Source organism: Paralichthys olivaceus, chromosome 4 (genome assembly GCF_024713975.1).
Source record: "Paralichthys olivaceus isolate ysfri-2021 chromosome 4, ASM2471397v2, whole genome shotgun sequence".
Taxonomy (NCBI): Eukaryota; Metazoa; Chordata; class Actinopteri; order Pleuronectiformes; family Paralichthyidae; genus Paralichthys; species Paralichthys olivaceus.
Genome location: NC_091096.1, coordinates 11,343,847 through 11,368,755, shown reverse-complemented (window position 1 = coordinate 11,368,755; position 24,909 = coordinate 11,343,847). Strand labels below are relative to the sequence as shown.

The following is a 24,909-nucleotide window of genomic DNA, read 5'->3' as shown; positions in this document are numbered from 1 at the left end:
ATACACGTTCTTCTTTTTGCAAATACACCTGCAGCTCACAGTACAACATCAGAGTGCCTTGTGTGTTCAAAGCACAATAGATCAAAAACAAACAATACAGCCACATAGATGTCACAAAACAACTAAATGCTCTGAAATGTTACATCAATTCGCGGCTTTGCTTGGGATTGAAAAGATGTTCAGACTGGGCAGTAGTGCAATGAAGAAATAGGCTGCAGTGAATGTAATAAATATATAAATAAACCAAACTGAGGAATTCAATGCGCCTCTTTTGTGCGTGGGTCAAACAACGACTGAAAATTATGCTCTTAAGGGTTTGTGTAGTGGTTACGTAGTGGTTTGAAAATGTGTCTGTACAATGTAGCACAATAAGAAACTCCTTTCTTCAATTCAGAACTCTGTGTGTGTGTGTGTGTGTGTGTGTGTTGCACAGGTTGCTGTTGATGGCAAAACAGCCTTCGGAATTACCGAGATGACTTTTTCTAAAAAGGACATAGATTTGCCACCATCATGCAGCACAGGCAACTAAAAGTACCAAAGGTTAGAAGAAGACTGTGTCTTTTAAATCACACAAATAATTATTTCCCCCATTTTAATGTTGATTAAATGGTGATCATTGTTCTAATGATGATTGGGATCCAAATCTGTATTCATGTTTTTCTTTTTGTTTATTAAGTCTCAGAGTTGTGAGATCCACATTTTTTGGTTCCCTGTTGCTGAAACAAGAGGATTTGTCATCTGTGAACCAAAACTTTTTTTTAACTCCACTAGATACTCGATATGAAGATTTAATTTTTTAAATAATCATTGTTTGGTTGCAGGAAAATCATTCCCTTGTCGACTTTGAGAATATTGCTGAGTACCTGTCATAAAAAGTTATTTTATTACTCACTAAAGAAAAATGTCAGTGATAGTGTTATAGGTCAGTGACTAAAACGACCATATGACTGATCTGCATCTTTGTGTATAGCTCATAAACCCTCTCTTAAGAGATGCTTATTTTCTTATGAAGCTTAATTCTCATGACTTCACCTCATGTGTGTCATATATTTTATCATGTATTATAAACTGAGCCATTTGAATTCAGCCCTTTTCCTGAAAATAAAGAGGACGATTAGTCAGGTAAAAAAATGTAATTGTCAGACTGTTTGGTTAATTTGGTTTATATGCAGAGTCTCGATGTTGACAGGTTACTGTAACCGTTTAACCATTAAAAATAGTTTACATTGATTGATTTTTGCAAAACCAGCTTAACATTATTTAACTTGCTTCATCTATTTCATCATCTTGCAATGGTAAGTGGCTGTAAATAACAAATGATGGCACCTAGATAGCTGATTTCAAATTTTCATGGGATTTTAAGGCTTGATGTATATTTTTGGTGCTCCTGTTCGTTCGTCCTGATTTAGCTGCTCCCAGGTCAGTTCTTTGCACAAATCTGGATCATCTGGCTTCACTAACTACAAAGTTGGCAACAATCATGAACCTAAACTTAAAGCTTTAAATGGAACTTCTGAAAACATGTGCTGACAACACAGATGTAACATCAACATGTTCCTATTCTAGATACTGTCTCATCACATACATACAGTCAAGATGTGATACAGCCAATCACCCTGTGGTGGATCACTCAGTGCATATCATGTTCATTCACACTCCAGTAACATGGTGCTTTTCATTGAATTCACCTCTTTTCAGACTTTACACGTTTGTTTAAAATGATTCAGGCCATAAAAAGTCTTTTGTCTGTCTTCACATAACGTTACGTTGTAAATCAATATAAGAAAGGTTGACTTATAATAGAATTAATGATGAATTCAATCTTTAAACAAGTGAAACTAAATGTGTGATGCTCAATTTTCGACTATAAATACTTCATGTATGGATGGATCATGTGCAGACAGACCCTTTTAAAAGATAAACCTTAGGCATGGGAAAGCAATTAACAGACAATCTTGCACTGAAGGATTGAACTGGTCAAACAAGAGATACAAAGCTCGGAGTCTGGTATCCACAGTGCTGCAGTTTTGCATCAAATACCAGCAGCAGACTTGTGTCACGCACATTTTCTCCAGGATTTTGGCTGCTTCACCGTGTCAACACCAGACTTTCATGTGACTAGCATCTGAGAGTTCCAAAAAAAGAAGCACATAAACTAAAAGAAAGTAAAAAGAAACAACTGTTGTGCAGCTGATACCCCCCCCCCCCCCTCCAAAACTAACAACTTTTAAAAACCTGACATCAATCAAGACTTTAGAAAATGGTAGTCTACAGACTGATAATACATCACGAACAAGAACACAAATGCCACAACAAAAACAACAGAAATCCTCTAGGGCCAAAACCAAAATCCTCTACAAAGCAGTTTATCTCTGCTAGCTGCTCTAGGTCAGGTTCATGGAAAACTTGTGATGACTCTTGATCCCTCGGATCTCTTGGTTCTTCCAGCAATCAAATAAGGATTTACAGTGAAAAAAAAAGGTACGTGTTGGAATCATCCCATGAAAAATGTCCTTCAAAAGGTTTTTCAAAGATCCACATTACCCACATCACTAAGAATTTGTTCTCCTTTCACAGAGTACTTGTGCTTTGTAATATCCTCTGGTTGTTTTTTTTGCTGTCATGTGTCGAAACTGGTTTTCAGAGCAATTCATCAAGTTGTTAATGCTAAAGCAAAACTTCAGTTTGGAAACTTTGCACACAGCAGTAGCATCGCTGTTTTTCCACTTTGAGTTTTTTTAGGGAGTTTATCCAAAAAATGATATTGTTTTCACTCGTTTGGTGCTGGCAGTCAGTTTGAAGACGACAAATCAGCTGATCGATGAGGTGATGCTGAAGAGGGACTTTTTGTCTGTCTGAGCTATTTTCTAGTTAGTGCAGGTATTGATGTTCTTGCCGTCTGCAGCATCTTCCACCAGTGCTAAGTGATAATCAGTGGAGAGTGTGAAGTGGGACACGCAGCCCACCAAGCCGCCAATGTACTGTCTGTTTGTGTGCAGAGCTATCTCTTTCATGCCACCTTCAGAAGGAGAACACAGAGAAAACACACATTAGAATGAAGAGAACAGAGAAAAGCAGACGTGAAAACATTGTGCAACATACGTATAATATCTTGAGCTTCACCCACCAATGTATAAGGGTCCGTTGATGTTGAGTTGTCTCATCTTGCCAGGTGACCTCCCTGTCTTTGCTCCATAATCATCGACCGTCAGTTTCCCTGACTGGCCGTCCCTGAGGAGAGAAGTAATGGTGATGATGACACCCATTTGTAAACCTGAGAAACAGTTCATAGTCTTTTTACACCGCTAACCTTTTCTGCTTTCACCAAGTAATTAAAGGTATTAAAATTGTCCTTGGGTTTTTCCAATTTCCACGTGGATAGACTATAAACATGTCTCTGAAGAAGACTACGAAATAATCTTTCCTTCAAAGCCACACAAATCAATACTTTTATGGATTAGTGCAGATCAAATTACTGATCAAATTACTATCTGGAAGGTGCAAGGGGTTCGTCATTGGGACGAAAGCACAAGTAATTATCGCTTAACTCAGTTTCCCTCAGCTCTGCAGAGAATTTTAACATCCTTCAACTCTGTTTCCATTGTAATATTTCTTTTTTTGCTTCTTCTAATTGTTACAAAAATTGCTAATATTGCTCTATGTGTTTGACGTATAAATGTCCATATCAATCTATAACATCATAATATAATAAGTATTGTGGCATCGTCAGACCAGTTTGCTAAAGGGTGCGGTAACCCCCACATTTTTGATTTCCCAGGGGCGCTATCAACAGTCAGAGACCAGAAATGCCTTGAAGCAATTGGATGGACCTACAACCAGAGCAGCAAAACATGTGACATAGCATATCAACACATGGTCTAATCACAGTTTAAATTTACCTTCCAGTTTGTTTAATACTGTTGTGACTGCAAATTCAACAGATGTCTCCACATCAGAATGAGGCATCATACATGTTGCCAGAATTGTTTTATCTGTGTACTCTGTCATTCATCATATCAAACGTGTCCAGTTAGAGATAAATGGTTGCTGCCTCAGGACAGAAATCTGTCTGAATAGCAGAAGGCATTCAGACCTTTATATATCCAGTCTATGATTCAGACCGTTCAGACCCATCTGCAATAATGGATAAATCTGAGCTTGATGTATGGTTTTTTCGAGGCTACTGCCCCCAAGTGGACAAGGAACTCAATTGGTGTAGTTCTAGTGTCTGTGTTGTGATCACAACAACAGAGATACAGTTGATGGGATTTCTTCATACATTTTTTTGAGCTTACCTCACAGCTTTGACTCGGTGCCACTTCCCATCGCTAAAGGTCCCGTTGACAAAGATGTTAGCAGCACCACTGCCCAGGTTATAACTGTAACATCATATACAAAGAGTTTAGCAAGTTACAATGGACTGTATGATGCTTTGTAGATGAGTCCTAGTTCTTCAACAGGTTTTAACGACTCAGACTTCCCCTCTCCACTTTGGTGGGATCAGCGTCGCACTTCATCAACGCTCCTTTTGATTAAACTTTTCTTTTGCTTGATCTGCCCCTTTCGCTCCAGCTTTTTGATTCACTATTCATTTCAAGATTGCAGTTAAAATGTCAAGTGTAACAGAGAAGTAAATCAGGGGACGATTTTTAAGTTTTGCATCTCAAGAAAGAAGTCAAAATGTTAAGAAAAAGGTTGACATACTATTTTGAGACTGAAGCTGAATTATTCAATGATAGCTGTAATACATTAATAATATAAAACGTAGAATAAATTCCTGTATACTTAACCGTGACGTTACCAGACTCACTGAATTAAAATTAAAATGTTTTGCCTTATTGGACTTTATTCTCAAAATGGAAAAAAATATATATATATATTATTTTATTTTTCTCTTATGCTCAGCTCAAAAACTCTTCTGTACTACTAATTATGAGTAGTTCTTAAACAAATACCTGAAGATTAGAGCTCCGTCCTGAAGCCCCATAGACAGGAAATCACTGTTGGGTCTCATTGGACTGTCTCCTCGCCACATCAACAGGCCGTCCTGGACTGTGCTCTTAAAACGAATGAAAAGGTTGGTCCTGGATCCTGAGACCCTGAAAGAAGATAAGTTTCATATGTGAACAAATACAAGCGAGTAAGTAAGATTACAGCATGAACACCTATTATGTGGCTATAATAAACATTACTCATCATTAGTGTGTAGTAATAGAAAGTTTATGTTTAAAAAGACACAGGTTTGTCAGTTTTATTCATTAAACTGACCTTTTAACGATATCTCTGTTATCATAAGTCAGGTAACTCCGCCCAATGAACTGTGGGATCTCAATGGCTTCAGTCACAGCTGTACAGAGAAAACACTGCATTAACTTCATACCATCACAAGGTGGCAGCATCATCATGTTATGTTATCATCTACTGGCTACAGCTAAGAAACAACATGAGCCATTGTATCAATGAATACAGAGGGAAATACACATAGTTTCTGTTGTTTACTTATTCTTTTTTTTTATTAATTCAAGAAAACTTACTGTTCAAACAGTAATTCCCACACTCTGCTCAGTGAAAGCATAAAAAACACAGAAGGCATAAATAGGTTTAAGGGATTACGATGTCCAATGCATATATATATACATACACACATATACTGTATATAAATATATATGTGTGTACAAAAGAAAGAAATGCTAAAAATAGATTATCTATTCCTACTCTTTAAAAGCACATGGTGACTCTCACTGTTATGAATAACCTGATTTGAATATTGCTGTTCTCAAAGGTTGATGGGAATACAGTCCCATCAACCTTTGGGATGTGCTGATCTATAAATGATTATTGATTAAATAACCTGCATAAAAATTAATATAGAAACAATTGTGTTGCCTTGTGCAACTGACCTTTCTGGCAGTGCCTGCCATCGTACCCTAATGGACAGTCACACTCATATCCATCCCACTTTGGTCTGCAGGTTCCACTGTTGGCACAGGGACTTTCCACACAGGGGTGTGCAGAATTGGCTACGTTAACACCACCAGCAGTAGCAGTTGTTATTGGGATGGTGCGGTCATTCAGTATCAACTAGAGAGGAAAATTTAAATGAAGTGAGATGTAAATATGGTGTAAATATTCAAAAAGAGTGCTCTGTATATGGATTATATATAACACTACCTTCTGAATAATTCCAGAGAAGGGCTTGATTACACCTGCCGTCCTCTTGGTTTTATCATATTCTGGTACTCCTCCAATATAGAGAGGGGAGCTGCAGTTGATCTGAGTAAAAGCTCCCTGAAGGGAGAAAGATTAATTATCACAACCGTTCATAAATAATCTAGTTATGCCATATAAATCATTATACTAGTGAATATTTGTGCAATTCTGGTGAGGTTTTGCCAATTAAATACATTTATATAATTTCCAGTCGGCACTTTAAAACTTGTAAAAGATGCTGGAAAAAACAAATCACATATAACAGAGGTTGATTTTTACCTTTGTATGTCATGAAAATGAAATGTTTTTGAAATTGAATCAGCCTGATATTTTTCTCTGGAGGTGGAGGGCCAAACCAGGGCTACATGACAATTAAAGATTACACATTCAGAGGGTGACTTCAGTGGTACAGTCATATTGCTTTTCTTCTGCTATAAGTGTTTGTAAACTGCCATCTGCAAATAATAGTGTGTGAGTCCTCCATTGCAGAGGTTATTGTAACATTTCTGCCCTCTTGTGGTGAAAGATTACACAAACCAGCTTTGTGCAAGAGTTATGGAGACAAGGTACCTCAGCAATTCCTTCCCTTGGCCTCTGGCTGTCCACCTGAAGGATACCACTTTTTGCTGTACGAGACACCCTCAGCTCATGCCATGTGTCCAGACTGATCTGCTCCTCACTCCTGTAGCACAGATCATCACATTCAGTTTAAAACATCTACAACTCATAGAATAGGAACATAAAACACACAAGAAAAGCAGGAGATCTGTCCAGCACCTTATGACTGCTCCTCCAGAGCCGCAGTCAAATCGGAACTCTATGTATCTGTCCACCATGTTTATAGCCAGGAAGTCTCCGCTGCCTGCGTCATCACTGTACAGCAGCACCCCGTCAGGCATTGATGGTCGAAACGTCATCTCGAACTCCATGAAGGACAGATAACTCTGAGAGGATTGAGGCCAGGGGATGACAACGTACGAAAACACAGTCTCATTGAAGAGTGGTGAGGACAGAGAGAAACCTGAGGAGTTTGAAAAGAGGACAAAAGAAAACAACAGCCGAGGGGGTAAGAAGAGGGATTTTAGCCATGGGGTTAAAAAAAGACATTTTGTATTAAAAAGATGAAGAGTGAAGAGGAGGAGAATTTGATGAGAGCAGAAGAAAATGGAAGAGAACACATGGGGAGAAGGGAAAGGAAGTGGAAGGTTATATTTTCTGAAAGCTGGTCTGACATTTAAGTCCCTCAGTGCCTCGATAGAACAAATAATAATCCTCATCTCAACCAATTTTCTTAATATTGCATTAAACTGTTCAGCAATTACCTTAAAAGATCTGTGTGACAGTTTATGACAGCCACCGGGTAGGATCCAACCGCAGGGATGTCACTTACTGCATTTAAAGAGCTACAATCCTGGCAAACAAGCCAAATGTCTGTTCTATGCGTAGGTTTGACAAAAAGGGAAACCGGAGTTGACTCACTCTCTTCACAAAGTGCTCCCCTGAAGCCGAGCGGACACAGGCAGATGTAGCCGTCAGCGCGGTTTGCGAAGCAGATGCCGCCGTTAGCGCAGCTGACCAGGTCACACACGCTGTCGCTGCACTCAGCTGGTGCAGAGCAGTGAGAACATAGGAGGTAATTAGGGTCAGACATAGCATTTATATCTATACCAATGACTTTATATAAAGATGGACAACATGATAGATCCCCCAAAATGACAATGTCAGATTTTAATAAGTTATTTGATGCTGTAAAATGAGGTGAGACATCCTAACAGAGAGCTAAGATCGTCTTTTAATTGGCTGATCACGTGCATTGACAGGACCTTGATATATATACAGTATATATGGTGGTTTCAATGGGCCTTTAAAACTAATATAAAACTACCCAACTGAACACAAAAACCAAAACAAGAGAACCAGCACACTTTCAGTAATATGGATAAGAACACCACTGGCAGCCGCCAAAGACAATTAACACTCACACACATACTGTTTTCTCACCTATATCAGCTCCACTCAGAGCTCTACCCAGAGGCCACGGCCTGATGTCTGTGGCCTTGTTGTTGATACTCAGACTCTGAATGCAGCCGACAAAGCCGCGATTTGTCCCCGTCGCCCTGACCAGCCAATAAGCACTCGGTGCTCCTCCCAAATACAGTGGCGAGCGGAAAGTGATCTTCGTGTACTGGCCCTGAAAAAGCAAAGGAAACACACAACACCCTTTAGTACTGGACACACAGTCTTTAGTACTTGGACTTTCAAGGCTGTCTAATCCCTGAAGACGCTCATTAATATTGGTTCCTTGGTAATCATCTCTAGACCAAAATATAAAGATATACAAAATGCATAGAAATATCAGTATTTTTTTAGCTCACTTATATGATCAATTTAATGGTGAACTTATTACAATATACTCTTTCCATCATCTACCACAGCCTCTATCCCCGAAAACTAACCAAACATGAAACATATGATAGTATATTTTCTGTATGTGTTGTTACCTGTGAGCGTCCAGATATTGGGGTGTCGTTGTCCATACGAAGCCAGCCACTCATGCCGTCTCTGAAGACAGTGACCGTGTGCCACTGACCAAGAACAATTCGACTCTCACTGACTATCTGAGCAGCTCCGGTGCCACAGTTAAACCTGTAGACACAGAAATCAAAGGTTATCAAGCCCTTGTGGTTAGATGCAATCTAAATGCAGTCCATTTATGTAACAGCTCACATTACACTGAAGTGTTTCTTTCCTTGGAGAATCTAAAGATGTGAGTCACTGTCCTCCTCACCTGTAGTGCAGCTTGCCTCGTACCAGGGACAAAGAGGTAAAGTCTCCTCGGCCCTGTTCGTTCTCTCCACAGTACAGCAGCAAGCCATCCTCCGAGTCTGCCTGCACCACACACACACGCTGTTTCAAATACATTTTCACCATTGTCAAGTTGAAAATAATTGTGTAAAAACAGCACATTATCTTACCTTGAACTCCAAAGTGATCTGAAACGTCTGGTAAGAGTTTTTTAAGGGTTCAAAGGTCATGTGAGAGAAGCCATGGAACCTGGGAAAGTTCACTGACACCACTGAAGAAGAGGAACAAAAGATACAATCATAATATATTCATGAGCTGATGCAAATAGGTGCAAAAAAAAATAACTCAACCGAAATTCTCTCACCCTCAGAGCAATAGTCTCCTCTTCGTCCGAGGTTACAGTGGCAGCGAGAACCTCCGCTGTCAAAATCACTGAGACAGAAGCTGTCGGGGGGGCACACGGTGTCATCACAGGTCAGGTCGTACACACGAGGCACGTCACCCTTCCAGGGGGACATGGTTGGTGTGGTGGTGGTGGGCGGCAACGTGATGCTTACGTGGATTCAAACAAGAAGGAAGATGAAGATAAAGATAATGCAGATATTTTACTAAACAAAACAAACATGATGATGCATTTGTTTTTAGTCACTTAAACCGAGATTATGAAAAACGCCTTGCAAGGAGCAGATTTTTTTAAATGAACCTCATGTGGACGTGGAGTTTTTTTTTTTATTAAACTGAGTAAAATTATCTGTCCAGAAAAATATTCTCAGTAGTGCAGACAAGACCTTTCTGTTCAATCTCAGTTGCTAAGTTCAAAACACTTTCCATGTATTTATTGCAGTTCCATCACCAGGTTCATATAAGGATGAAATTAGCTATTTTTAAATTGTCCTTTTATACCCTTTCTTCCTCAGGAAGGAAAAAAGTAGCAAAAAGCGACATATTCACCCAAATGGGAAATGGCAAATTAGGCAAGCTTCTATTTGCCCCAGTAAATGACATGATGTACATTATAGTCAGGCAGACTGACGGCTTAATATATGTGATATTTCACTGCCAAAATCACCATCTTTATCAAATAATTAAGTGAAAGAGCATGGAAAATAAATTGTGGCTTTTGTAGAAAGCCAGGAGAGTCTACAATCTAGCCGTGATTCTAGACGTGACTTTGTTCAGATAAAAATAACTTCTTGATAAACATGTTTTTTTTCTCTTCATCTGCAAACACAGTTAATGTTCAATTTGCCCATAAAAGGCATCACCTTCTCCAGTTACTGATGTCTTACCAACAGTACATCACCAGTACAGTAAAGCTTACAAAAGTAAAGCCAGAGACTTTTGGGATACATCTTACCTGGTGGTGGTCAGTGGGGCAGTGGTTGTGGTGTCGAGGGTGGTACTGGGCTCTGAGGTGGTGTAGAAGATCAGATCTGTGAAGTCTGGGAGAATTGGCGCAGCAGTGGTGGAAACTGGTGGGGCAGTAATGTTGGGAGGAGCGATGGTGTTCATACGGTAAACAACGTTCCGACCAGATGGCGGACCAGAGCGTGAGCGGAGCTGGGATTTCCTGTTGTCTGCATCATTATCTGGGAATGTCTTTAACTGGGGGGGGGGTGAAAGGCAAAGATAAAAAGGGGAGTACTTTTTGTATTATGAGTGTCAGTGTGTATGGTCAGTAGCTTATATGACGTCTTTGAGAGCCAAAATAAACTTTCAATTATTACCATCCCACCCTCTCACGTAAAGACTCACCTCCTCAATAAAGATGTCATAATCAGAGTCATCTACGTCAAAGCCATCGTCATCTTTGTTCCCAGAATCTGTGATGTACCGGCCATAATCACCACTGCCAACGTCTGATGCACCTGTTAAGAATGACAGTGGCGGTTATTACATATTTGAAAGTGCACAAGTGGTGATATTGAAATGATTGGATGGTCAAATACAGGTCATGAGTTAAAAACAGTTAATGTAGGTCATAAAACGACACCATTAGAAAACCAGAAGCTGAGGGAGTGACAGTGCAAACGTACAGTAAAGTCCAACTTTACTTCATATTGTTTTGGTAGCATGGATATGGATATAGAGTGAATTCAGTTTTTTAGGGAAGGAAAATATCTGCAGAGCTCAACACAACCTTAACAGATGTCATTAACTGTTGTTGTGATTTAGCACTATACAAAGAAAATGTTATTGAATTTAGTCATGTCTGGTTGCTCTGTCAAAGCCAAGCACTTCATTAAATATGCCCTAATTTTCAATTCCTTGCCTTTTTCACAGAATTATCTGTAAGTGGCAACTGGCAGGCAAACACTGATCCTCACTGGTAAAGACATCTTTGATTTCACACAAATACTTCGAGACCATTGATGGTCCAGGTTTGGACTTTTGCCTTCATCATTTGGCCTAAACGACAAGAAATAATGACTGATTCACTGAAGTGAGTGTTGACGAACAATGGCCGACTCTTGGGTAAATGTTTTCTTATAACGAATGATGATGGAGTGGCAAATGTGACCATGCCTTGTGATAATGATGATGATACATAAGACAATAATGACACAGTTCCTCAATAGGTCTTTTTCACAGAAGACATTTTGACATGCCAGTGCAGATAATACCAAAGAGCCCTGGTTAGTGTTACGAGGAACACCCAGGCATGTGCTACAGTGAGAATAGTCAACATCTGCTGTGATGAAGGCCTGTGAGTCTACCTGTGAACCAAGGCTGCTGCACCACGTACTGAAAGGTGTCTCCTCGGTACAGAACTCCGCCATAGGAAGCTCATTGTGTATAAAGACAAAGCCAGACAGTGAAACCAACTGCTAACCAAAAACGTGATATTTTGTAAACTTTATATAAATTATTATGAATAAAAAAATGTAATTAAAAAATGTATATATATTCGTGCCAAATGTAAACAGAAATGCATATTCTCTGCTTTGTTTACTCTGTAAAAATGTTTTTTCATAACTAATCATTTGGCTATATTCTAATTCAGCTACTTTCCGTAACCCATATTCCTCCTTACCTAAATGTGTGTTTATACATTAAGTGTATGCATAATGTCTTATATATGTAAAATGCACGTTTTGTATATTTTGCATCAATTTCACATTGATATAATGATGTATTATAAGTTTAAGATGTTTAAAAATTCTACACAAAACAATGTGCATGTTCAATGTAACGCCTCTCTGCACCATTCACCTTATCCTCAGGACGCTTAATCTTATCTTACATAACAGCATCTCCTCCCTTCTGTCTCCTTACAACTCCACCTCCTTATCTATCTTAATTCTACAGTATCATTCCTCATGTAATGATGTAAAGTGATATCTACCTTTGCACATTTCTTTCATCAAATATCTCATGGAAATTTGACCTTTAAGCTTAAATTGATGCCAAGATTTAAAGTGCTAATTTGTGCTGCCTAATAACATTAAATCCTGAGCACAAAGAGCTAGCATCCAGGGAGGTGGGGGTCACCTAAAAAGAAGAAAAGAATCCCCCCCCCCCCGCAAACTAATCTACTGTTGTGTAACAATCCCCCTCAATCCATACCACACTGTTTCTTACCTCTATGAAGACACACACACACACAAAAAACACACACACACAAAAAATTATGTCAGTCACTCAACACCCACCCCCGCTGTTCACTCAAGAAGCGATGCATTGTGTGCCTGCATGCAAGAAGTGTGTGCATGTGTGTGTGTGTGCACATTCATTAGGGGTGTTGATGGGCAGAGAAGGGGTCTGGCTTCCTGTCCTTAATCCTGTCTGATGAGACTCGAACGTAACCCGCTTTTATCCCCTGCTGAGAAACCACGCTCCTCTATCTCTTCGTTCCTGTCCGTCTGTCTCTGTGGGTCTCTGACTCGCTTGATTTATCTTGTTTCATGTAACTTTCATTGACATTATTATCAGCTTCTTTCATATCACCTCTCCCCTGTCCGACTTTGTAGCTGAGCTTCTGTCTCGATCAGAACAGTTTGATATCAGGTAATGTAGCGTGTGAAGCAGTGTGGCCTGAATATGTTTCTCTAAAATGCCGGTTAACTTAAAATAATCATATACTGTCACACTCCTAAAGCAAAACAATCATACACACACAAATGATGCCTCATTGGGTCCAGGCTTTGGTCCCCATGAGGTCTACTGGTCCTGACAAGGTCAGTGTTTGTGCAGGAAAAGGTCCCAAAGCGATGATGAAAATGAGTACACAACACACACACACACACACAAATCTGTATGTACACTGATTGAATATCATGGCCATCAATCCATTATGACATTGCTAATACTGCATGTTTTTGTGTCTGTGTATGTGTAATACACACCTGTGTGTGTGTGTGTGCTTGTGTTTTAATATCAATCAGTCCTGACTGTTCCCCTCCCCCACACACAAGCAGCAGCTGACTACAACAAAATAATAAAGTAAATGACTCTGTTGCTCTATATTTCCGTCAATCCAGAGCAACAGCCAGAAAAACCCACCGAAACACTAACAGGTGCTGTCCTACATTCAACCGAACACTGAGAGAGACAAACTGTGCAACTGTGCACAGTTTTTATGTGTTAGAACCCTGTAGTACTTGTCTTATTCATGTTCCTTTGTGTTTCACTTGGATGTCAACATCATCTCCGCACTATGATTTGAAGAGGTTTTGTGAACCTTGCAAAGACACTTCTGTTCCTCTGTTAAACACTCTAATTGCCATGTTTGAAAGGTGCTATTAAGATAAAGTTGCCTTGCTTTGCTTTGTCATGACACCTTTATAATAGCAAAAATATGCTTCATTTCCAAACTAAAAATAATTAGCCTCATGTGTTCAATTAGGTAGGTACAAAAAAACGTGCATAAATAATATAATAATAATATACATGTTATTTTAATAGCACTTTTTAAAACACAGTTACAATGTAAAATACAAGTTAAAAAGTGAAAAAATTTAAGGGAAATAATATGATCCAAAGAGGCAATCAAAAAGATCAAATCTGCTGGTGATACTTGTAATAGTTTGGGTCTGCGATGCTTCGTTGCGGCTGCAGCCTCCGCTCTAACTGAGAGAAACTTTGTTCTTCATGCTGGTGGAAAAAGTAAGTGACTGTTTCCACAGTAACACTCAGGTTTATACATCGTGGTTGAACATGGTAAATGTTTTATTGTGATTTCATGCTGGATATTTTTGTAATGCTGCTCTGTTTAGATCTGAGTGGGTGTATTGTTGAAAGTAAACGTAGTTTTTCAGATGTGATGGAAACCAGACTGACGAGGTGCCTGGGACAAAGCTTTCATCACAAAACAAAATATTTTCTTACCTAGAGTGCGCACAGGGTTGTTGATGTTGCTGGGTGGGCTAAGTCCATGCACGTTGACTGCCCTGACAACAAACTGGTACTCCGTCTCCGGTATTAACCCCTTCAAAACCATCGAGTTAGTCTCAATGGGCTCACGAATATATGTCCACTCCGTGTCCATTTCTGGCCTGAGGAGAAGAGGACATGCATTAAAACACAAAAACATAATCAAATGGATCATTATACATGTTTCTGTGGAGTCTTACAAGGGTTAAAGGTCTAAAATTCAATCATCTGAATTTTAGGCATTTAATAACTTCAAGTTCATTCAATGATGCTTCTGTTGAAGTTTTGAAATGAGTTTTCTTTTTTAAGAGAAATGTTTGTTTTCTTGTTGTTTTGTGTCAGCTATACAGATATTAGCATGTTGTAATTAAAGTACAAACAAGACCAAAATGGAACTGATAGCCAAAGTTTCTATGTTTTACATTCTGTTTTCCACATTTAACAAATCATTGGTGGCTTTTAGATGATTATTCCCCCTAAAATCACAAGAAAAAAACCTCTTCAAAGTAATTGTACTGAGAATGATGAGATGTTTTTGTGAAGGATGGATGTTTTGTTCCTCCTGCTGTTCCATGGACCTGAACATGTGCAGAGAAATGATTGCAAAGGAAACAATTACTCAAAGTTGTAGCTCTGAATAATTCAAAGCGAAAAAAAACTGATAACTTCAAACAAAACAAGCAATTAATTGATACGTTTTTTTTTGCTCTGTGTTACTATTTTTTAAGGCCCTTTAAGCCTGAAAGCATTTTGCAAAATGTGTCAAGCAAAAAATAAAAATGATGAACTCCTGAACTTGTTCTTTATTTCTGTGGCTTCAATCTCCAGCTGCTGTGTTTGTGTACTGAATCTGGGCGCCTGCAGCTACAGCTATCTGCTGAATAGAGTCGTCTTCGTCACCGCTCAATGTCTCTCTTCAGCAAGACCTCTTTTGATGTGAGAGGAGAAAGATTTGCCGATGAGATGGCTCTTTTGTGTGGAAAATGCCCCCACAAGCAAAAACAGACACTGATTCATGTCTGCTCCATCATAGTAAGTGACAGTGTCCCTCTGCCTCTTTCTCTCTCTCCTTCCTCAGTCACAGGGTGTTAACTTTAAACCATGAAGGCGGTAGTACTTTGTTTTTAATGCTTGTTTTCTTTTATATTATTATTAATTATATCTTTTTTTTTCATTAAAAAAAGAATTGCGGCAGCATTTTAAAATTCAGTCTGCCAATTTTATCAAATCATTAGATGACCCTGGGCCAATCATTTCTGACCTCAACTTCCTCAACGTTGTAGCCAGAGGACTTGTTGAAACATTGGAGAATTGTGTGTTTGTTTGTGTGTGTGTGTGTGTGTGAGTTGTTGATGTATTTGAGGCTGGACATGACGAGACAGAGGCTGGTGTTCTTTCTGTCTTATGTCCCAACTGACCCTCATGTCAGAACACATATGGTTACACTGGACAGTCCAGCAAAGACCTCACGTAATTCACTGGAAAAGAGAGCAGTGGATTGTGTATTGCTGAAATGTAACAATGGGGGGTGCAGAGAGTCTGTTTAGTTATAGACTAAATGTGCAGTATATATAGAACAACTCAGATAGAAGCAGAATCAAGTTTAGAAAGAAATGGAATTCAAAGTTCATGATGTCTTGGTGTGATGCTTTATAGGTGGTTTGTTTATATTTTGTCAATAAAGCTGTGTTGTGCTCAAAAATAAAAAGTAAAACATCCACTAGCAATTATATCTATATAGAATATATGCTTCTCCTGTTGAACTCCACAGTTCCTATTAAATTCAAACCATTATTGTGTAGTTAATGGTTAAAAGACCTGATTCATATTCTACATCTGAAAAGATAGTTCATCATTTTGGAAAAGCACTTAATTTATAATGCGACAGTTATCGTGCTAATTATCAGTATCGACTTATTTGAAAAAAATATTTATCTTAATATTGTTTTGGCCATTCTTACACCGGTTCTATTTTTTATATTTCACTCTGCGTACAGACTCAAATAATGAGAGCTGAAGTTTTAATTACTGAGCTTCTAAGGTGCTGGTAGGTGGATTTTGTTTCCTTCAGTCTGAACCAGCTGCTTCTGCCTGCTGCTGGTTCCAGCTGCACATTTACCTTACAGGCCTTTAGGAGGTAATGATCTTCTTATCTAACACTCAACTACTGCTTTGAGATACTATTATTTCAATGGCCGTACCATTACATCTAAAACTCTTGATAATGGATCTGTGTTGTTATCATGGTTATCATTAGACCAGTGTTGAGAGGAAAAGCTTTCAAATTGTTCTCTTTTAAAAAGCTTACCAATTAAAAGGATGAAAAGGAAGCAGGTGAAACCAGCTTTTACTTTTCCGTGCAGACCGATCAATGGAACACAACTTCTCACTCTGGCGTTTTCCTCCGTTATGTGAGCACTTCATCTTTCAAATGGTTTGATCTTTTGCATGTTATTGTCCCTGTGAGTGTGTGTGTCTGTGCACCGACACAAACACGGTGCTGATGAGTTTGATGAGGCTTCATCAATTTGTTTTTCTGAAGGTTGATCAATAAGTTTTGACTGACCTGATGTAAGCCACCAGGAAGTGAAGGACAGGTGCGCTTCCTTCGCTTTCTCCTTGCTGCCATGACAACGCCAGCTCCGTGTCAGATACAGCCATGACAACAGGCTGAGTAGGGGGAGATGGGCGCATGCACATTTCTAACAGGAGTGAGATAAATGAAATTAATTGACAAGTTATTAATAAATCTGTGGTAGTAATAATAGCAACAGTTGTATAATAGATTCCTACTACTCCCATATTCTTACCATGTGAGGCGGTGCTGATGTCTCTGGGCATGCTGGGTCTACCCTCTCCTGCCCAGCCGTACGCTCCAACACTGACTCTGTACTTAGCGTTCACCTTCAGGTTACCGATGTCCACGTCCTAGAAGACCGTTTATATGGAGGAATGGGAGTAGAGATTCAGATAGATGAGGTAAAACAAGCAAGAACAAATCAAGGAATACAGACTTACTAGAACTGGAAGGTACAGTATGTCCAATCTATCCAAATGTGTATATAAACATTGACAGGGTCAAATTTACAAAAGTGTTTAAATGCTACTTACAAAACTGGCTTGTCCATCAAATTGGCCCTTTAATTAAAAAAAGGAAAAAAAGAGGTGTCCATAAATAAATAAAAAATAAACTACAGTGAGTATTTTCATCATAAAGAGACAACATGTCAACCAAAGCAACAGTATGATTTGTGTAGTCAATACTTTTTGGACAACAGGGATCTGTGGAAGCGAGGAATAAAACGCATCAGGCTTTGGATACACACGCAAATCTAGTTATAACATCACTGTTGGTTTTGGTCTTTTCATTGGATTTGTTGCCAATAAGAAACAATTAGAATATTGCCAACCTTATCGTCTAAATATTTTTCAAGGTAATGTTGCTACTGAGGTTCTGATAAATCAGCACTGCAAAGGTTTTGTTGACTATCACAGCTGAAATTTCCCTCACTGTCAAAACTGGATGTTGGAGGCTTTTTGTGAGTTTTCTTAAATTTCAAAGCAAGTTCACTGTTGATGTGTCATACAGAGAAAAGTACAGTTAAAAGCTTCTATATTCACTCACAGTGGTAAGCATGTCCAAGCTGAGAGGCACCTCCATCAAAGATGCTGAACCCGATGGATGTCCATTCCTTATCTCAGTGTAGAAGACCTAAAAAAAAACATTCACACATACAAACACTTATTTACACATTTTTTTAAAGTATCCAGTCCTTTTCGTTCCAGTCAAATTATTTTAGCAGTGTTGGGTTTGATATGTATTCCTAACTGTTAAATCTGTTTCGTTGGTTCGTTGGAAGAAGGAACCTTCTCCTTTCCTTCAGTCATGTATGTGTAAATGTAAACATGGCTTCATCAGGAGGAAATACTGTGAGGAAACTTTTTTTTTTAATGAGTGACTGGCTAAATGAACGCACATTTATCTGTGAGTCGTGGGGAAGCTAGGTAACTGACTAATCCTCTTAGTGTAGACATATGGTCAAAAGCACCACACACACAAACAACACATAAAACCCACACATAGTCATACTGATCCACACTTTGTTAATGGTTGACTCAAAACAAACTGGAGGGGACGATGGAGGGAAGGAAGAAACTGGGTTATATTTCTGGGTATAAATAAATCAAATGTTATAACATTACATTTTATGTCCTAATGTCTCAACAGAATAAAACAAATACTGTCTCAGTATATTTGTACTCATACGTAATTGCAGCTCGCCTAGAGCGAAACACAACCTCCAATGCTCCCCAACGGTTTGAGACCACATATTTCCAGACTATGTTGCCTCGGAAAAAGCCCAAATTTGGCCATGAAAAGGTTACATCAAAACACCAGAAGTTTCAAAATGCCAATCTAGCCCTCAAGGTCTACTTCCTGGACAGTGAGTTTGGAGAGCACTTTAAAAGCAGAACAAATATGGGCTCGCAGAGGAAAATGAACATCCCTTCAGAAACTTCATTTGTGACATACGTGAGAAATGGTTTGCCTGGTTAGAAAGCTTTTTATGAAAGAAAGGTCTTATTAGCAACATGTTGGGAGAAGCCGGCTACTATTTTTTTGTTCTGACGTGCTTTCTTTAAATATTTCTGGGAGAAAAAAATCTCAGAATTTTTATACGAGACCTTTCAAGGAAGCCTTCAAACTGAAATGGCTATATGATATATACCATACTATACTTTTAATGTTGAAATTAAATTGTGGGTTACACCTCTGAAACTGTCCACCAAAAACCATTTTGTTCACTGGCATTAATGTTATATTAAAGGTTATAGGTCGTGAGTGATGATTGTTCAGTCTCAGATGCTCATAGTTTTCACTGAATCATTAATTCATGTTAAATCACAACTTGTGAGAATACCTTGTATCCAGTGATGGTGCTGACGTGTCGCCGGGGCATCTTCCATCGTACACTGAAGGCTGTGCAGTTGATTGTCTCCAGCTGGATGTCTAATGGAGGACTCAGACGATCTGATTCATACAAACAGAAAGACATTGTCAGGAAACAAGAAAACAAGGAAGGAAAAAAGGGATAAACAAGAGGAAACATGCAAGTATAATAGTAATAATGCAGCTATTTTAAACTTTTAATTTGATGTATTGGCTTTAGTTTGTATTGAAACAGGCAAAATTACAGAAGTCAGCTCTTTTCTACAAAATAAGCTCTGCATGGAGCGTAGGATTTAGCTGCTAAGCCTGTCACGTATTTCCCTCAGGACCTGGTGGAGGAGACCAAAACTAAAGTTAGGGGAAATATTGGACTCACATTCACCAGGTGGCCAGAAACATGACTTCAGTTAAATGAAGGGAAGCTTCAGTATAGAGATATACTATATAAAGAGATGGAGAAGTGTTACTTCCTGATGTAACTTCACCTGACATATTTGTGGATTCATTTTTATCAATTTTCCCTTTTGGTATTCTGCTTAAAGCTGAAATGTTGCCAAATAGATTCTTTTGGTTTTGCTTCGACATCAAATCCTCCATTGTGTTGGTCACCTCTACTCTCATCGCTTGATAAAGACTCCACAATCTGTGCTGAGACTGCTGTTGCATGGAAGTACTAAATGTTTGTATGCTTTAGTATTGACAACTAGTATTTTAAGAATGTATTTATAGATTTATATTTGATGAACATGGGTACTACCACAAACTTGCTCAAATTAATCACATGGGTTTTATGTATATTATTAAATATAATAGATAATGATGGGTAAATTATGTTATTGCCGTGTGCCACCCTTGTTGAATGCTATTGTTTATCCACAGCTGTTTAACTAACATGCTCCACACTGATGCTATGTTGATTTTTTGATTCCAGTTATTATCCAGTGTCCAGAAAAGTGTTATTGCAGCTATAATAAAGGTAAAATAAAAACTTTAACAAAAGAAATACCTGTCTGTTGAAGAATCTGGCAAAAATAACCCACGATATTTTGAACATAACCCTCTTTCTGAAGGGGCGAACCACAAGAAACCACTCGAGATGACATAACCTGTAGCTTGATGCGATGGATTATAATATCAACTAACTCTGACTTCAGATGTCATTATTTTCATGGTGTGAGTTATCAAAACCGGGCAGATTCTGTGGCACTTGAGGAGATTGTATTCCAGCGCTGAGCCTTGGCCCGAAAATCCTTCAGGAGGCTCTTATGGAAGCAAGAAAGAGAAATAACATCATCGGTGCTGCTGATATATGCATTACCAGGCTTTAATGGAGAAACACGAGCACACAAGACCACTCAGAGCTCATAGTCATGTGTCACAATAGGGACACGTGGATGATTGCTACATTCAGCCCATTACAAAAGCTTCTCAAAATTATATCAGAAGCTGATTATTGTGTTACATTCATTTATATATTTACTTAATATGAGATTTCAGATTAGATTTTTTTATGACATAAAATATCTGTAGTTATCTGCAATTTAATTTGATGTTAATAGTTATATCTATCAGAGATTTGCACTAAGTTGGTGTTAAGTTCAAAGGCCAAATATTGGTGATGAGTTCCTTCTAAGTGACAAAAGGACATCTCTAGTTTACACTGACACGGAGATCACACAAAACTACATAGAGCAGAGCAGAAATCAGAGATCTGAAATGTCATGTAGCTCCTGCACTACCACTTTCTTTTTTTTATTTCTCTCCTCTTTATTTCCTGTGACTCTCGACTTCAATAAGCCGGCCTTGCTCCTGTGCCGTCCTCCTGACTCCTCTCCTGTTGACATCCCTCCTCCTGTCTCGTGCCCTTCTCCCTGTTCTTCCATCGGAGCAGATAATTCAATATGTCAGCTGAATTCCCTGATCGTCCATGTCTCCCCAGGGGAGTGGCCCAGCGAGCGTACGGGAGAGCAGCAGAACTCACAGAATTATGGCGGATAGAAGGAGAGGGGGGCTTTCTCAAATCATTTTCTATGGCCATCAACATACAGCAGCTTACAGTAGTGCAAGATATGTGTGGGTACACATTTTAATAGTCAAAAGCCTGGAGTTAAATTGTTATCTGTAATCAATACGAATCCTGATAAGCTTAACAGCTTAAACCCCTGGACCTGGTGGATTATGGGAGGTCGGTAAGAGATTGGGTATTGATTCTGTGGGAGCCTCTTGCTGTGGCTAATGAAGCTGTTCTTGAGCTAACTGCTGCGTTTGATTGGCACTAGCCTGAAGTTGGTGTTTGAACACTTTTCTGTAATAAAAATAAAATATAGAATTAGTTTGTTTTGAATTTCCGAAGGACAGGACAAAATATGAATTGTGAAGGTTGGGATGACACCACCTTCACTCCAGCTGGTAAGATGCCATTCAGAAACACTCTGAACTCACTGATGTATCTTTAAGTGTTTTTCTCCGTGCGTTTGATTTTAATTAATGATGTGGGGTGACAGGGTGAAATATCACGATTGAAATCTGAGACTGACTCACAATTGTATTGTCTTGACCTTGATACCGTGGCTCTACTCTACGATCACAATTGTGCCGAAAGTGTTAGATGGCAGCATTTTGGCTTTTGTACAAGGGGAGGAAGTTTGGACGTCTACATATGTAACAGTTGTGCACATCTAAATTTAGAGTGCTTGTCACACCAATATGATGTGTTGGCATTGTGATGCGTTGTGTTTCCACTTCCCCCACCTCAAATGTCTCTTTCACTTTGGCGTGTAGGAGCAGTGTCGAGGGACAGCAAGCCGCCAGGTCAAGTACGAAGAGAACATGGGTTGCTTTCACCAAATGGTCTCAGCAGCGATATGCACGACTACGGTAAGCCCTGAGGTCACCACCTGATTTTGTGACCCTATTAAAATATGTACTAATTTGATTTATATGATTGACTGTTTGATAACATATAAAGACTGTTGGCAGGAGAAGGGGGCTGCTTTTGTCATGTCAGACTGCCTTGTTTCCAGAGGCAGAATCTAGTGATATTCACCACCCTCTATGCACATAGGTGAGGGTCAGAACAAAGACTAATCAATACATCAACAGGTCTCCCCACAATCAGGATTTGAGGTCCTGACATTTGTATGTCAACTTTAGTTGCAAATAATGTCACTGGACTCTAATGATCACTGTTCAGTGAGACCAACAAGGCCATAATGCCTTGAAAAAGCACAATTCAGATGAAGCATAAATCAGAAGGAGAACACAGAAGCTTCTCATATGTTACATCTTAGGCCTTTTCTAAGTGGAACAAACATGTGGCGTCTTTACAACATAAGGTAATGTGGTGCAGAGATGGCAACATCTACAGTTCTGTAATATATCAAAATCTAAATGTAAGAAATCTAAGGTGGAAGCACTGTCCAAATAATAACTCATCTAATACTTGATATTTGAGACTAATACCAATATCTGTATGTGACTTGTTCATTTCTTTTAATTTATCGTTCAAATAAATTAAAGAATTGGGACATTTTGCATTTCCACTTAAACTTGTCAGTGTGGTCCCTTGATGAACTAAACACAATTCCAAAATACAAAAAACAATCTTTGCCATACTGTAATTCATCATAACTTATTGGCTGTGTAAATATAAACCTTTTTTTTATTATACTGGTTGGTATTAAGATTTCATTGCTTCTGTCACATTTATGCCAACACTTCTCTTGTTTGTGAAGAGGCCACGTTTTCATATCTGTCTGATTCTAAATCTCCTTCATCAAGAAGTGCTGCTCTTTCCAGGTCTGAGTCATCCAGAAATGAATGAGCACAAAGAAGCGCGCTGTTGTGCTCTTCTGCAGCACGGCTTTGGGAATAACACAAACATTGAAGTGTAAAAATGAAGCAAAATCCTTTGATAAATAAATGACTGCCATTTCAAAAGTTTCTAAAATCCTGAAAAAGTGAAAGCATCTTCCATTTAAACCTTCTCCTACCAGTTGTGTTATCTGATTCATTGATATGTCAAACCCTGTTTACATTCCCCTCCTCCCTCAGAATGAGGCTGAGACCTCAAAACAAACAATAAAAAAAAATAAACACAATCACAAATGTCACTGGCAGTCATGGAGACAGAACTACAGCCGTGCTCGGTGTGGCAGTCTCGACTGCAGTGAGTTTTCTGCGCTGACAGCCAGGCGTAATAGTCGGCTTGTGAATTGCCTGTAGTTCCAAAAAGAGTGAGGGAGGAAGAAATATATCAGACAGACAGAGAGAGAGTAAAGAAAGAAAGGAGGGAAAGAAACTGGGGAGACAAAGAAGTGATCAAAAGGATAACAAAGAGATATAGACACAGGGAAGGATGCAGAGGGCTAGAGAAAGTAAGACACTGTGGAAATGAACAAGGATTTTCTGTCAAAATGAGCATGTTGGAAAGTTTGAAGATGGGAGTACTGTTGGATTGAAGGTTCTAAAATTTCTTAAGAAATTTGCAAAAAATAAATAAGGAAATAAAAGCTATTTTTACATGTCACAAAGTATCAATAATGTCCTTGTCACCTGAGTCCTACTCAAACCTGCCAGATAAATAAATGCTGTTAGCTTACTATGGTCAAAATGCAGTGTAATGATGCTCATCATTGAGGTGGAAATGGACAAAGTAACATGATGCACAATGTGTTTCATTACAGAAAATTAACAATTAACCAAACAACCTGAATTGTTATAAACTAAAGTTCAATAACTCAAGAAGTTGGTAAAAGTCACAAATAATGATGAAGTTTCATTGTGAATGTTATGTTTCATCTAATAATTCAAATGTGAAATTTTGAAACAAGCCGAATACTGCATTAACATAATAAAAGATGCACACATGGAAAATATGCTCCATCCACAAAGTTACAATATAGATTATTATTATACCTTCTATTATCTGGCTTTAGTTAATCAACTTACCAGATCTCCGAACATTTGATCTTCTAGCACAAAGGCAAACGCTGGCTGTGCATATTGCAAAGAGAAGTAAGTAAAGAAGGTTCCTTTCTTTACATGTAGATTCCATGTCTTCTTCAGATCGAAAGTTTAACAACGGTCAAATGTTCATTTTACAACACATTCAAACGCGCCTGTAACTGTCAATGGAACTGATCCTTTGCTGTTAACCAAAAGTTCTCTCTTTAAAAAAAAAAAAGCCGGTCTTTCTTCCAAATATTTGGCTGCAAACACCAACCACAGGGCGGAGAACTGCCCGAGAGGAAAGGGCAGCTACGGTGTGACACTGATGAGATTACGGTCTGCAAAAGATCAGTGGGTTGGACACGTTCACGCACGGACACACAGACACAGTTCCCCGCGCTGACACACGACGGTGAGGGGCTGTCCCGACGATCCGCGCGTAATGCGCAACGACTAACGCAACTGAATGGTGGGCACCATCATCTTTTACGCACGAATCTCGCTTTCGTGTCACGCTCCGGTCCGCGTCTTAGACAGCAGCTGAGGTGGACAGCGAAGTGCAGGAACGTGGGGCCATTTAGAGCTAAGAGGATAATGAGCGTCTAATCCTGGCACTGGAC

At 39.0% G+C, this 24,909-nt stretch overlaps 1 protein-coding gene across 2 annotated transcripts; it reads right to left on the bottom strand.

Annotated features, from left to right (window-relative positions):
- Window positions 1-1,120: 1,120 nt before the first annotated feature.
- On the bottom strand, window positions 1,121-24,879 carry LOC109638039 (pikachurin). 2 transcript variants are annotated; one of them, XM_069523673.1, is made up of 25 exons: window positions 24,290-24,879; window positions 19,311-19,420; window positions 18,014-18,100; window positions 17,500-17,526; window positions 17,199-17,316; window positions 16,955-17,090; window positions 14,344-14,510; window positions 10,771-10,883; window positions 10,373-10,620; window positions 9,380-9,567; window positions 9,186-9,286; window positions 8,999-9,099; window positions 8,712-8,856; window positions 8,212-8,401; window positions 7,690-7,815; window positions 6,988-7,231; window positions 6,781-6,892; window positions 6,172-6,288; window positions 5,901-6,081; window positions 5,535-5,558; window positions 5,269-5,347; window positions 4,956-5,099; window positions 4,296-4,379; window positions 3,128-3,231; window positions 1,121-3,019 (listed from the first exon to the last, which is right to left on the bottom strand). In XM_069523673.1, exons 1-25 carry the CDS (start codon window positions 24,393-24,395, stop codon window positions 2,868-2,870), a joined length of 3,204 nt encoding a protein of 1,067 aa, XP_069379774.1. In that variant the 5' UTR covers window positions 24,396-24,879; the 3' UTR covers window positions 1,121-2,867. The 2 variants fall into 2 exon arrangements, with proteins under 2 accessions (XP_069379774.1, XP_069379775.1); XM_069523674.1 differs by lacking the exon at window positions 5,535-5,558.
- Between the last annotated feature and the right edge of the window lie 30 nt (window positions 24,880-24,909).